We start from the raw sequence: 15,459 nt of genomic DNA, 5'->3' as shown, positions 1-15,459 counted from the left end.
ATTGTTTGGTGTAATAGGACATGCACAATGTCAGCTGATTGTTGTCTTAAAACATATTCTATTTAAACGACAATGATAGTGACAGTGTGCTGGCCATCGTTCTGTGTCACAGGAACTGGGAAGAGTTTTGTAGAACTACAAGTCCCAGACGGCCTGGACTTGGCATAATGTAAATGTAATGCACACGTAATGCAAAGTTCAAGTTCATTGGTTTTGTTACTATGTTTTTATGCTATATAAACTGTCTCAGTTGCCCCTAGCAACCAATCAGTTGCCCCTAGCAACCAATCAGATTCCACTTTTCTTTCCTCACAAACTCTTTGGAAAATGAAAGGTGGAATCTGATTGGTTGCTAGGATCAACTGAGCCAATTCTACTTTACACCAGTTTGCTAAATCTCCCCCTAAGAGATTCTTAGATACAGGACATAACATGCTGCCGGGCGGTGTCATTCTATATAATACACATCGTCAGGGCCGCCATCAGGAGGGGCCCAGAGTCGGGCTGTGTGCAAAAGAACGGAAGATAAAGACTGCACCACATTCTGCCTTGGAGTTTCCCTGGAAAGAGTGTAAGTGTACTTGTCTATAGCTACAAATCATAGATGGGATTGGTTGCTATGGACAAATCTGACCTCTGGGATTTCCATGTAGTAGCCATACAATGCTTCAGCATTACCATGAGCAATGATCACCAGCTCAAGCACAGGGCTAAGAACAAGTCATTAGAAATGCTTTAGGTTTTGCTTTTGGACATGACCGTATGTAACGCCTGGAGTAGTGGATCCACTGGACCGTCACCAGCGATGGCACTAACCTCACCAGGGAGCGGAGTCTAAGGGGCCGCTGGTATTCACCAGAGCCCGCCGCAAGGCGGGATGGACTTGCTGCGGCAGGCGACCCCCAGGTCGCTACCCCTGGCTTGGTTGCTAGCAACGGCAGGCGAGGCGTGGCAGGAGCAGTAGGCAGGAGATGGTGCTGGCAGAGGTCTGTAGGCGTAACCGCAGGTGACAGGCTGAACACAGGAGCAATGGAGTGACAGCGGAGCAGGAACCAGGAACAAGGACTAGGGACCAGGTAGCGGATAGGTATCAGGAACAAGGACTTGGGACCAGGTAGCGGATAGGAAACAGGAACAACAGGGGGCTGGGCCAAACGCTATGGGAAGCATGTAGAGGCTCCAACACAAGGGACAGGGCATGCTGGGATTTATAGGGAGTGATAGGTGCAATTAACCAATTAAGGGCGGACTGGCCCTTTAAATCTGAGACAGCCGGCGCGCGCGCGCCCTAGGAGGCGGGGACGCGCGCGCCGGCCGGCACAGACGGAGACAGGAGCGGAGGAGAGGTGAGGCGCCCCCAGGGGCCGAACTAGCAGCAGCGCCGGGTCCCTGCACAAGGACCCCGGCGGCTGCATGGGGCAGGAGGAGGTCGCGGCGGTGGCCCGGAACACGGGACGCCACCGCGGCCGTGACACCGTACCCCTGAGAACATTCTTTGTACAATGTGTAAGTAACATGATCTGTCATGTGGGCTTTGTATTATAGTATTAGCAGGGGAGGTTTAAGGGTACCATGGGCCCCGGGCTGTTCAGAAATTGTGCCCCCCTCCCCCTAACCACGGCCGCTCTTGTGGGCAATCTCTATGTAGGTGATGCCCCTGAACACAATCTATTTAGCCCCCCCCCCCTCCTCCAAGGCATAATTTTCCCTATAAGTGATACCCCTTATAGACAATGACCTCCCCTGCAGGAAATCTCACTGTAAGTCCTCCTCCAATCACAAAAAACAACAAACACATATACTCACCTTGCTTCAGAGTCAGCATGCCACTGCATCTTCCTTCTCTCCCCGCTCTGCCTTCACGTCACTCGTGTAACGGGGAGCTGGGGGAGAGAGCGGCCTCTTGTGGCTGGGGGTAGTAATGCTGCCTCCGGCCACAAAAGTGACTGGTGAGTGCGGAGCCAATGGCTCTTCTTTCTGACAGTCAGGGCGCTGCGGTCGCATAGTCTAACTGTGATCGTTCATAGGGAACACTTACAGTTAAAGGGACAGACTATGCAGTGGCACAAGCAGAGTATTAACTGGTTGTGGCTTTATAATGGGGGCAATTTCACTGGGACCACCGGAGCTCTGGGCCTCAGGGCGGTAGCCCAGATTGCCCTCATTATAATCCGCCTATGAGTGTTAGTGTCACTGGAGTATCTTCCCCTCTGCATTACCAATCATCTGGTCACCTACCTTTTGTATAATGAGGTTCTGCAGCAGCTGAGGTGTATTATGAGGTTCCTGATGGCGGCTCTGCTCATCATTGTGCAATCATTAAAATGGTAGATATATAAGTACATATAGATATTAGAAAGTGGCTTTCCTGAAAAATGTGTCTAGGAAACATCATCAGTCCAGGGGCGGATTAACTTTACCATAGGCCCCGGGCTGTTCACCAAGCCTGGGCCCCCCCCCACCCCACTGTAACTATGGCAGCACTAACGTTCTTATTACAGGACAGATTATGTCATGATGTCCTGATTTGTGCAAAATTGCCATAAAAAACTGTGATTTTTGCAAATCATGGCAGAAGTGTAGCCAGGAGACAATACACCACTGAAAGTATAAGTCTTTTTGGGTGGTCATGGGCCCCCCAGGAGCTCAGGGCCCCTGGCTGCCGCCCAAAACACCCCTATTATAATCAACTACTGATGAGGCCTGAGGCAATTGTAGCATACCAATAGGACGTATGTACAACTCTCCATGGGCAAAATACAGGCTTTCAGAAACACAAAAACACTAAAAGGCTTTCTGACAGTGGCTTTGTAATAACATTATAACCAGTTTCTCAGTTTCCTGTTTTTATATGATCTATGAAACCAACTTTCAGATTTTTCTTTTGTAGTGTATATACTGTGCTACAAAGTCTGATATGCTTTACACTTTGAAATGCTTTTATATCACTGTCTTCTTGTTTACTAAAACCAGTGTAGCCATTTTCCTCTCCCTAACAAGGTGTTTCACATGGTCACTGAATGTTTCTCTGACAGCCGGCATCTGCACAAGACAAATGATTCTGTGACACCATACAGTCCAAGGGCCTCAAAGGATATCGGTCAGGTAGGGGCGTAGCTGAAGGCACATGGGCTCTGGTGGACAGTGGTGTAGCTACCATGGATTCAGACCAGGCAGCTCTTATGGGGCCCGTGCGGCAATGGGGCCCAAGTCCCCCTGACAGAGCATGGCCTGCCTCAATAGTACGGCCAAAGCATACACCGCTCCCTAGACACTAGGATTCATGGGGTCCATACTGGTATTTTCTATGGGGCCCCATGAATTCTAGTTACACCCCTGCTGGTGGAAATGTCCCACTTGGGTCGCCCCTCTCCCCAGGCAACTTTTTTTTACTTTTCAGGGACTGCTGATCTCTTCAGTTACTGTCAATTTAAAATGCAAAAAACTAATTACAAATTTACATTTGTAAAATGGTAACACAGGTTAATCAATAAATTATGTCAGTATCACTAACAATTATATCGAGGGCTACGATTGGGTCACATGGAGAATATTTTCTGCAGAATATAATGGAGAATTGATTGGATGAGATTTAAAGGAAGTCTTTCACTATTTCTGCACATATCACAGCATTATAGAAGCTGTTAGGGTGGGTTCAAAGGGTGGGTTCATACTGAGGAATTCTCGCGGATAATGTCTGCGGAATTCCGCTGTCTGTCCGCCCGCAGGGCTGTGCGTCTTTCCGCCGGCTCCATAGACACCATTCTATGGGCCGGCGTATTCTGCTATCCGCCAAAAGAAGTGTCTATGGAGCCGGCGGAAAGGCGCGCGGCCGCGCACGCGGACAGACAGCGGAATTCCGCGGACATTATCCACGAGAATTCCTCAGTATGAACCCACCCTTACTGTGGAATTAATCATACACATATCAGTTTCTTTGCTGCTTTTTACCTCATAGGCAAGTAAGATAGTTGGTGCATTTGGGTCATTGTACCGACTGCAGATATTGAAGTACCACTATTACTCCAAGACCCCTCACCTCTTCTCCTGTCATAGAAGAACAAGCTGCCCCTTAGTGGACAAGGCCACACATACGCAGTAACTCCATTGTCTTTGCTTTCCTCTTTCAAGTTAGTGCACAACCCTGAGATTTTGTCTTCCTGATATTAGAGTTCCTTCTAATAAATCTGCCAAACACAAGTGGGACGTTATGTAAGACTGGTGGGTGAAATGCTGGTCCTAGCAAATTACCACCACCACCACCGCCATTTCCACTTTATTTTTTATAATCTGTGAGTTAAAAAAATAAATTTAAAGTGATTATAATAGGAAAATAAAGGCAAAACGGCAAATCATGAGGGTGTTGGTCTATATGGGCCCATGAATTCCTTGCTATAACACTCATGCCCTGTCAACCATAGGCTGTCACTGCATGATAAGTGTTGTAGTTTTGCAAGATCCTGTTGTAAAAGCATGTCAGGAGTTGTAGTTTTGCTATTTGTAGATGTCAGTGAGAGTCACTGTAACATGTCATCACAATGTTATTCATTGTTATTTATATAAAAATAAAATTGGAAAAATATTTATTGTGTTGCTGTTTTTTTGGCTTTTACTTCATGTGATTAGACTCTGATCGAATCCTTAGAGTGATCACATCCACTCACTGTTAAACAACTAGAACTGAACATGGCTGCTGATCCAATATATAATATTCTGCTACACACATGGCGACAGCTGCTGCAGGATCAAGATCTATAGGGGACGCCAGGTACAAGGTGCAGATCACATATACATCTATCTATTGTGATGTCATCCCTTTATGTTACATACAAGCGTTATGGAGTTCAGTTTCTCTGATGGAGGGGCACTAACATATTGGATTCATTTTAAACACCACATCATATCACCTTTCTAGACCTTTTCTAGACTCTGGCAATGTAATGTCCTGTTATTACCTACTTTCCTAGAAATGTATATATAAAAAACCCCTTTAGGGGGCCTTCACACCTACCGTATCGCAGGAGAAAATCCGCTGCGGATCCGCAGCAGATTTAACTAAATGAATGAACACAGCATTAAAAACGCACTGTCAAATCCGCTGCGGATCCACAGCAGATTTGTAAGTGCGGATTTGATGCTGTGTTCATTCATGTAGTTAAATCTGCTGCGGATCCGCAGCGGATTTTCTGCTGCGATACGGTAGGTGTGAAGTGCTTTAGGGTGCGTTCACACCTACAGGATCTGCAGCTGATTTTCTGCTGCAGATCCGCAGCAGATTTCATTTAAATAACTGAACACAACATTAAATCTGCACCATCAAATCTGCTGCGCATCTGCTGCAGATCCTGTAGGTGGGAACGCACCCTTAATCTCAAACAACAATAAAGGGATGCACGAATGGAATCTAACGGCAGGATAACCCTGTGTCAAAGTATTAAACTCTGAGACAAAATGAGGACTTAAAGGGGTTTTCCAACTTAAAACTAACTTCACAGAATAGGGGACAAGTAAGATATTGTGGTGGTCCAACTTCTGTACAGTGCTTGGCACTTTTTGGTGGCTCTATAGAGAATGAATAGAGCCATCGGTCTAGTGCTACGTGGCTGTATTCAAAACAAAGAAACCTACAACCAAAGTGCAGAAAACATACTGCTCCATCAGTAGTAACCTACAACCCCAGTGAAGAAATAAACACTGCTCCACCCGTAGTAAACTACAACCCTAGAGCCGAAATAAAGCACTGCTCCACCTGTAGTAACCTACAACCCCAGTGCAGAAATAAAGCACTGCTCCAACTGTAGTAACCTACAACCCCAGTGCAGAAATAAACCACTGCTCCACCTGTAGTAACTTACAACCCAGTGCAGAAATAAAGCACTGCTCCACCTGTAGTAACCTACAACCCAGTGCAGAAATAAACACTGCTCCACCTGTAGTAACCTACAACCCCAGTGCAGAAATAAAGCACTGCTCCACCTGTAGTAACCTACAACCCCAGTGCGGAAATAAAGCACTGCTCCACCTGTAGTAACTTACAACCCAGTGCAGAAATAAAGCACTGCTCCACCTGTAGTAACCTACAACCCAGTGCAGAAATAAACACTGCTCCACCTGTAGTAACCTACAACCCCAGTGCAGAAGTAATGCACTGCTCCACCTCTAGTAACCTACAACCCAGTGCAGAAATAAAGCACTGCTCTACCTGTAGTAACCTACAACCCCAGTGCGGAAATAAACACTGTTCCACCTGTAGTAACCTACAACCCCAGTGCAGAAATAAACACTGCTCCACCTGTAGTAACTAAAACCCCAGTGAAGAAATAAACACTGTTCCACCTGTAGTAACCTACAACCCAAGTGCGGAAATAAACACTGCTCCACCTGTAGTAACCTACAACCCCAGTACAGAAATAAAGCACTGCTCCACCTGTAGTAACTTACAACCCCAGTGCGGAAATAAACACTGCTCCACCTGAAGTAACCTACAACCCCAGTAGAGAAATAAAGCACTGCTCCACCTGTAGTAACCTACAACCCTAGTGAAGAAATAAACACTGTTCCACCTGTAGTAACCTACAACCCCAGTGAGGAAATAAACACTGCTCCACCTGTAGTAACCTACAACCCCAGTACAGAAATAAAGCACTGCTGCACCTGTAGTAACTTACAACCCCAGTGCGGAAATAAACACTGCTCCACCTGTAGTAACCTACAACCCCAGTGCGGAAATAAAGCACTGCTCCACCTGTAGTAACCTACAACCCTAGTGCGGAAATAAACACTGCTCCACCTGTAGTAACCTACAACCCCAGTGCGGAAATAAACACTGCTCCACCTGTAGTAACCTACAACCCCAGTGCGGAAATAAACACTGCTCCACCTGTAGTAACCTAAAACCCCAGTGCGGAAATAAATACTGCTCCACCTGTAGTAACCTTCCACCCTAGTGCGGAAATAAATACTGCTCCACCTGTAGTAACCTACAACCCCAGTGCGGAAATAAAGCACTGCTCCACCTGTAGTAACCTACAACCCCAGTGCGGAAATAAAGCACTGCTCCACCTGTAGTAACCTACAACCCCAGTGCGGAAATAAAGCACTGCTCCATCTGTAGTAACAAACGACCACCCTGTATAATTACCACCACACAGGGGTGCAGCACCATTGCTCCAGGGTGGTTAGGTTATACAGAATGCAAGTATCTCTATAGACAAACACATAAATCCACAATATAACGGTGTTGATATTTTAACTAAATTCTTGTTGTTCTTTAGACATCGTCTATCTGAGAGTGACTGTACATGTGAATGATCATGTTACACCTAATATTACTTTACCTGTAACATTCATTATTCCTTGATTTTCTTTGCCTGCTGTTCATAGAAGCCACCAGCAGAGGGCAGCAGAGCGCCGCTTTCCTGCACGCTGGATGCCGAGCACTGTAGCGCCTCCCCTGGCAGCTCTCCTGTTGTCTCTCCCCGCCCCTCTGTCTTCACATAAAAATGTCATCGGAGCTTCCCGGGACAGGACGATCAGAGGAGCGGGCATAGCTGGTAAGCTGCGGAGCCCAGTGGTGGCTGGCACAGGTTCCAGCTGCTGCTAGGAGGCATCTGGGGATAGAGGCTGATGGAGAGAAACTTCTCGGTTGTGCAAGTTGTGGCAACCTGTCAGTACAGGAGCGGATAGTAGTGTGGCTGGGTATTGGGCACAGTTGGCATAGCCTGGAAGGGTCACAGTTTGGAGCTTGATTTATGGAGATCTATTGGACACATCAGGTCAGACATTATACATTGATGATGGTAAAGTTGGGAAATGCAGTAAAGTTTATTTATCCTGCAAGGGTGATGCCCCTGCCATCACCTGGGCATCACCACCAGGGCACCTCTAGCATGGTGTTAGGATGTATCTGCTATTTAATTGTATATATAACAATATATAATATATAATTGTTTGCATGGTCCCCAGATCATGTATGCCAGGACACTACAGTGTTGGTCACATTGTATCTGTTCATGAACATTGGGGGTGAAGTATCCCCCCAAAAAATTCTTAATACCCCATGATCCATGAGATACCCATCTCATATGATGCCACATACATCTGCTGTTTACTGTCCGCTACTTGGTGTACTTGGAATTGATGGAAGTGGCACAATGTCCCAAGGGTTTGCTGGAACTTTCTGAATGTCAAACCTAGGCAGATGCTGCTGCTACGTGACAATGATCCCTATTTATGTCTATGGGCGACTGAAGAAGATGATGCCCAAAGCAGACTCCTCTCTGGTATAATATTATATAATCTTACAATGTACTATAATATGGGGTGTGTGATGGCAGTCCTGCAAAACAACATGCTGGGAGTCAGATCATGCTGGGAGTTGTAGTTCTGCAACAGTTGGAAAACCTCATGTCGGGAAACACTGCAGGGTAAATGGGAAACATGTAACCCAAGAAAAAGACAAAGTGGCCCCATAAGGGTCTGGATTGTGCAGAAAGCTTGTCATCTGTATTATATGTATGATTAGGGACATGGCTGCCCATGGGAAATATAGGAGGATTGGGCAGATTATTACAATCTATCATATAATACCTTATAGATTGGAGTTTGGTAATCCCAGTGTGACGCTTGCAGCTGTCGGTCAGATTAGGAATCCAGGTACGGGTGCAGATGGCCGTACATGGGGGGCAGCACGTATGTGCATTACTGTAGAATAGGAAGGATTAGGGGCTGTGGCAAATTGGGATAATGTTGGATGAGAATAGTGAAGCCTGAGATTTAATGTATTATTGGATAATTTTAGAAAAAAAAATTATAAAAATTGCTTGTAATAATGGAGTCCCAGCTCATGACTGTACTTCCCTGTAGTGAGAAATATTACCTCTATGGTCCCTAATGTAACAACATTTCAAGAAATACAATTTCACAGGCTGTGGACCTAAACTCTGCACTGCGGGCCAATGTAACCGGAGATTCTGTGTGAATTCCGTCATACCCCATCCACTTCACTACTACTGTCATTTGCTGTGGATTCTTAATGCAAAACACCCTAATGTGAACATACCCTTACAGTATCCAGTTATCTGCAGAAAATGTATTGGCAATATTGGTATAAAGCATACAGGGACCAGATCCCCCCTGAGCGCTCTGCAATTTACCTGCTACATTGTCAGTGATACACAGGGAATGTTATATTAGCGCCCACTGCCCACAGTGGTGTCTATCCCAGTTGACCATACCTTGACATTTTGTCCTCAGGTTGGCACAATATATAGTTCTGTGTTATCAACCATTTCAGCCTGGAATTACACAATGTAAAGTTACAACCACTGCTGTTCCTTTAAGGAAAAATTTTTTCTTCCCAGTTTTGTCTTGCAGTTTATTGCTATCATGGAACTGAATACCCTATGTGATGTATAGAACACTAAGGTGTCCTCCATAGCAGTAATGTACGTAACAAAACAATCCTGGTTGCATAAGCTGTTAATGGACAAAGCAATGTAAAAAATCCCAGGAAGGAAATTTTTGGAAGTAAAGAAGATTAGAGTCTATTGTCTTCTGCAGAAATAGAGCCGCAGGGAGACTACAGGAACACTGAGATGTGGGGTCACTGAGGTCCTAGAACTTGTCTAAACACAACCTAACCACCTCTCAGGAATTCCATTATTAACACTTCCATGTAACGTCCATTATTCTGTGGTAAAAGCTGACCATTCATTTAGATAAACATCGGCCAAACCAACCAATCTCAGTAGCATTGGCCAACCATCTCATGTGTATGGGGGCCTCCATTTTCTCCAGGATGCGAGATCTTTTTGTAAGATATATCACCATCAGTGCTTGTTTCCAGCCCACATTGGCACAATGGAGTCCATTGTGGCTTCCATTGTTTTGGTGGCACAAATATTGATATTCTGTCAAGCTCTGCAGAAAGTCTCTGACAACAGTGTGAACACGGCCTTATAGACCTACAGAATAATTGGACTGTAAACTGGAAGTTCTGTATTGAAAAACAGCGATCGGCACTAAAGTAGTGTGAACAGTGTCCCGTTAGGATATTTCATTAGATTATGCCTATTAATCCGAGAGGAAGGATTAGGGGTGCTCCTCCTTAGAAATTCAGGTTCAAATGTAAGTCCAATATGAAAAAATAGAAACATAGGAGGGCAATCACCATAAAACTGTCACGTGGATTCACCGCATGGTGCTGGCGTCTGGGTCGCCTGAATACAATGGATCGTTTTTAATGTAATCATAATAAAGGTCAAGTCTTATGGTGAGTGCCCTCCTATGTTTCTATTTTTTCATATTGGGTAAACTGGAAGTTGTGATTAAGAAGGTGATGCTGAACTATGGATATCACAAAGGGGTGAAGTGCTGCGGAATCTGTAATAAGAATTAGTACTACATTGTATAGGGGAATGGTACTTTAAAGAATGGAGCTCAATAGATTGAGAGTTAAAGATTTTGACACTTCCTAAAATACTCCAATATTGTTTTGTCTTTTTTCTCCTCCTGAATTCCTGACCGCTGCAGTAATGTATATATTGTGCTTGCACGGAGGTTGTCATGGCAGCATTAACAGAATAATTCTCCGCTTCATATGATACATGACAGAATGTCCATGAAGAGATAGTCTGTGAGGCTTTTCAGGTGTCCTGGTATAAACTTACAAAAGGGCTTTTTTTTTGGGGGGGGGGGGGGGGAGGATAAGTTTAATACTATGTGTACTGTGTTGTCTTCTTATGTGTACGCCACCATCCAGTCAGTCTATGCTTCTAGTACTGATCAGGTTTATAGCTTTATACCATAGATGCTTAAAATATATAATGTTAAAGGTGTCCCCCAATAATATTATGTGTCTACTGAGGAACCCCCGGCAATCAGTTGTAATCTGTGGTGGAACTCAATAGTAGATGTTAAATCCCTTGCAGCGCCACCACAGGAGATACAAGAACTACACAGTGTCCACTGAAATAAATGAGCGATTTATGTAATGTGTGGACACGCTTGGTCCTCCAACATGAGAGACACTCTTTGTAGCTGATTAATAAATGACTTATTGCTGAATTACTAAAAGTTAATTTAAAAATAGGTCTTGTCACCCAGACAATTACTTTAAGTTCAGATCTTCTCTTCTGCTAGGATATATTCACTTTAAAAAAAAAACAAAAAAATTTATGTTTGGGTACATGTTGACAAACCAGTAGAATGGTATTGGGGGTGTATACTGCAATGCGGGATCTGTTTTTTTCACTGGACCAAATGTGGTCAATACATTTTCAAGTGTATAAAGTTTTTTTTTTGCAGGACTGAAAGCCCCGCCACCTGTATCCAATCAGATATGAACTATGGGTAGTCACTACTAGACTACGTCTTATCCATTAATATCAATGGATCTGTGGTAGACTTGTATATTCAGATGTGAACATAGCCCAACACCCACTCCTTTTGCTATGTGCTGAACATATTCTTCTCATAGTATGGGAAGCATGACTATTCTTCTATATGTTCTTTCAGGATTTTCTGCTACAGTTACGGCATTATGTGTATTCCAGACATGGTTCACCTATTTTTCCCCTGTCTATAAATAGGCAGCTGTCTAGTCTATCACCCACGGAGTCTGCATCCCTTCCTAAATGAACATGTAGTATTTTGTCTCTACCTGGTCTGGAGTGGCATCCCTGGATTTACCATGCTTGGCATGATAGCTGAGGACACACACAGTGTTTCTGTGGGAACCTTCTCTTTCCCTATTCCCGCTGGCTCTACGCCAACCCTCATTGAACAAGATATCTGAGGGGAGAGAGAGGAGGGGGAAAGCAGATTGGGAGGACAGATAGGGTTTTGCTCATTTAACAAATATATAGACATTTCTGGCGTGGAATGCCATCTGGGATCATGGTGAGTACAGCCGGAGCTGAGAAGTCTTGGCCATACTCAGTATTCCACTGTGTGCTGAACACTCATCTGTCACACCCTATCACCTTTAGTTACTTTCCCCTCATGGTGATCTCCATTTTCTGCAGCTCTCTGCCCTCGCCGTCTACCCCTCCTGTTTTTCCATCTCTCTTCTTCCTCTTGGTAACATCTGTGCTTGCATACTCCCTTCCTACTTTTCTGAGATCCTTTGTTTTCTTGTTCTTACTTTCTTTCGTTATCTTTGCTTTACTTTTCTCTTGTTTTTCCTCTGGCTTACCTCAAGCACATCCTTTCAGGCATAGGTCGCCTTTTCTCTGTTTCAGACGGTTTTATCTGAGTGGTGTCATAAGAAGGTTGAAATTTGTATTGCTATAAGAAAAGATAGGATCTGTGTTTTCTCGGTCATTTGATCTTGCGTCATTGGGCAAGTCTCATTGAAAGCTTTAGTGTAAAGTTATTGCAGATCTAGTGATATTGGGGAACATAGGGGTTTGTGCACCCTGAAGATTTATCTTAACACTTCATTTTGATTATAAGAACCCAGTTTACATGTCTTGAAGGTTTCTTTTACTGCTATGTACTCTAAGAACATGTTTCTGGCTTATCGAAGAGGAAGAGCACACGCTAATTGTCGAGCCTTAACAAAGAAGGTTTAGAATTAACCGTCTTAATCTCTAGATCTTGACGTTGTATTCCATTGTGCAAGTACTTTATCTCCGTGTGTAGTACACCAGAAGTAGACTGAAGACTGTGGTGGAGATCCCCCGGCATCTTAAATGGCTCAAATATAATAGGGTTATATTGACAATGAAGGTGGTATAGTACATACTTCTAATTTACACTTCGCAGCCCTGTCATGCTGCATATGTAATCTGACCTATCGGCATTATGTTATAGAGCGGGAGGACGTGAGCAGATTGACATATAGTTTTGTGGGAAAACGTTTAGTATAACTTTTATTTTATTAATTTAAATCTCAGCTTCATCTGTGTTTAGGAGTCCAGTGGGCAGTCCTAATCTGTGATTGACATCTATCTCTGTATGATATGATTGGTTAAGACTAGGGATGGTCCGAAACTGCCGAGGTTCGGGTTTGTATGAACCCGAACGCTCGGCATCAGATTCCCGCTGTGTGCCCACTCCGTGCAGTGGGTGGATACAGCGGAAGGACAGCCTGGAAAACTGGGATACAGCCTATGGCTATGGCTGTGTCCCAGTTTTCCAGGCGGTCCTCCCGCTGTATCCACCCTCTCCGCGGAGCAGCCAGAAAGCGGGAATCATTTCCGAGAGTTCGGGTTCGTACAAACCCGAACCGAACTTGGTTCGGACCATCCCTAGTTGAGACCACCCACCGGACTCCTAAACAGAAAAAGTTTTATTCAGTAATCTATATGTTATGCGTAATCTTTTCCCACAAAGCTGTATATCAAACTGCTTAACATTTCCTGCTCGATAACATGATGTCAGCAAATTATACAGAATTTTTGTGGTGACAGGTTTCCTTTGAATAAGGTTCTCTGTGATAAATTCACTAGTTTCACTTTAGCATTACCTTGTTCTACCCCATTTTGACTTTTTGTTGACTTCTCTCCTTAGATGTCTAATGGACAGGACGAGTAAGCCCCAGGGAGACTTTTCAGGGCATGCTATGGAAATGCAAGTAGCCATTTGTGGCTGATCAAGAGGAAGCAGCTAGAAACATTTCATCAAAGACTAGAATCAAAGTTACCAGTCTAGAGCCAGAGTGATGGAGAAGCCAAAGAAGATACCTTTGGAGAAAGAATTGCAGAAGGTATCTATGGTGCCTCACAAGGCAAAAAAGGACATGCAAAGCCTCACCAAAGATCTCCTAAGTAAACGTGAAGGCCTCAAACATGGTGAGAACAGAGAACACACAGGGGAAAACAGCCCTGAAGTTCCACTGCCAGAGGGAGAGGAACAGAAGAAGTCCATGAGGCAGTCAGACCGGTCAGTCTCCAGCACATCCACCTGCTCCTCGGTAGCTTACTCCTCCCCAGAGAGTGACCAAGTCTTCAGTGAAGAAGAAGATATCCAGACCAAACGTAAGACTTTGAGAAAGGTTAGTATGAAGGAATAATTGTTGCAACGATAAAATTCTATGGAAAAAGTTTTAACATGGAGATGCATTTGCAGCGTTTTGTGAAAAACAACGTCTGTATAGGAGCTTTGTTTTCTGTGGGCGAAGATGCGCCATACACCTGCTGAGATGAGGAGAATAGAGAAAAGAAGAGAAAAGCAGACAGGAGGGGGAAGATACTGCTGTGAAAGGCAAAATTATAGGTTAGGGACACGTACGCAGGCATTGTATTGACAATGTACTAGCAGTAATGGGGGTTAGAGCTGAGAAAATGCCCGCCCTGTGATGAGGAGGAGAGGCCTATGTGGATATATGGAGTGTTAGCATGAGAGTAAGAGAATCAGATGATACATTGCATAATAGGGTGGGGTATACATTGTCCCGGTAGTAGGGGCCACATACAGCTGGAGTCGTGTGTGTATATATATATATATATATATATATATATATATATATATATATATATTGTATACAGAGAACTAGATATTTTCCATTTTAGTTTAATAACACTTACCTGCGTTCTGGCAATGGGTCCAAGCTTCGCCATGAGTCAGCCTTTCCTTAATATTCTACATAAATGTTAATATTAGTCATCCTGGATGATAGAATTATTTCCTAACAAAATTTCAAGTTTTACGCCGGTCTCATAGCAACCTGGAAAAATGGAAGTGGAATCATATTTGATGTCATGGCCAACAGGCATTTCCTATGCACTGGTTATTAGTAATAATAGTAGGGCTTTTAGCTCTGTTTAGCTCCTTCCTTTCCCGTCAATAGGTCATGAATAAAACTGACCATACACATAATACAGTCATCTTCTCTAGAGATAAGCGAACCGGCCGATTCGTATGAACCTGAACTCTCGGCTTCTGATTCCCACTGTCTCCCCCGCTTCGTGGAGAGGGTGGATACAGCCTGAGGACCGCCTAGAAAACTGGGATACAGCCTATGGCTATGGCTGTGTCCCAGTTTTCCAGGCGGTCCTCAAGGTTGTATCCACCCTTTCCACGGAGCGGGCAGACAGCGGGAATCAGAAGCCGATAGTTCAGGTTCATACGAACCCGAACCTTGTCCGGTTCGCTCATCTCTAATCTTCTCCTGAACCTCTTTAGTGTTTAGGGTTTTTAGTTGAAGAGGTTTAGTCTCTGCCAGACTGGTGGCGGCTTATATTTGCTGCAACAAAAGGATCAAGCAGTTGAGATCTAATATAGCTTGACCTCTGCAATCAGGAATTGTATGGAGGCCATCATACACATTACATAAGTAGCCACTTTTGAAGTTGACAGGTTTGACTAACATTTATCTAATGTGTAATTAGATACAAAGCCTAATATATTCCAATAATATGGAGTTGCTCCCCTTTTTGCTGCTATTGCAGCCTCTACATTTCCAGCTTAGATCATGTCTATTAGGCTACAGGAATATTAGTAGAGATCTGGTAT

The 15,459-nt window shown here is 44.2% G+C and overlaps 1 protein-coding gene across 6 annotated transcripts in view; it reads left to right on the top strand.

The window, feature by feature from the left end:
• The first annotated feature begins 516 nt into the window (after positions 1-516).
• LOC138788056 (inositol-trisphosphate 3-kinase B-like) overlaps positions 517-15,459 on the top strand; it is a 57,288-nt gene continuing 42,345 nt past the window's right edge. Inside the window, exons 1-2 of one of the 6 annotated variants that reach the window (XM_069965529.1) lie at positions 517-571; positions 13,516-13,999. In XM_069965529.1, the coding sequence (XP_069821630.1) occupies positions 13,667-13,999 (333 nt within the window). In that variant the 5' untranslated portion in view covers positions 517-571; positions 13,516-13,666. Of the gene's footprint in view, positions 572-7,470; positions 7,554-7,574; positions 7,776-8,002; positions 8,283-9,362; positions 9,447-10,611; positions 10,637-13,515; positions 14,000-15,459 lie in introns of those variants that run through there. The other 5 variants (XM_069965526.1, XM_069965530.1, XM_069965531.1 and 2 more) reach the window with 5 other exon arrangements.

Source organism: Dendropsophus ebraccatus, chromosome 4 (assembly GCF_027789765.1).
Source record: "Dendropsophus ebraccatus isolate aDenEbr1 chromosome 4, aDenEbr1.pat, whole genome shotgun sequence".
NCBI lineage: Eukaryota > Metazoa > Chordata > Amphibia > Anura > Hylidae > Dendropsophus > Dendropsophus ebraccatus.
This window is presented reverse-complemented; position numbering and strand designations above follow the sequence as displayed.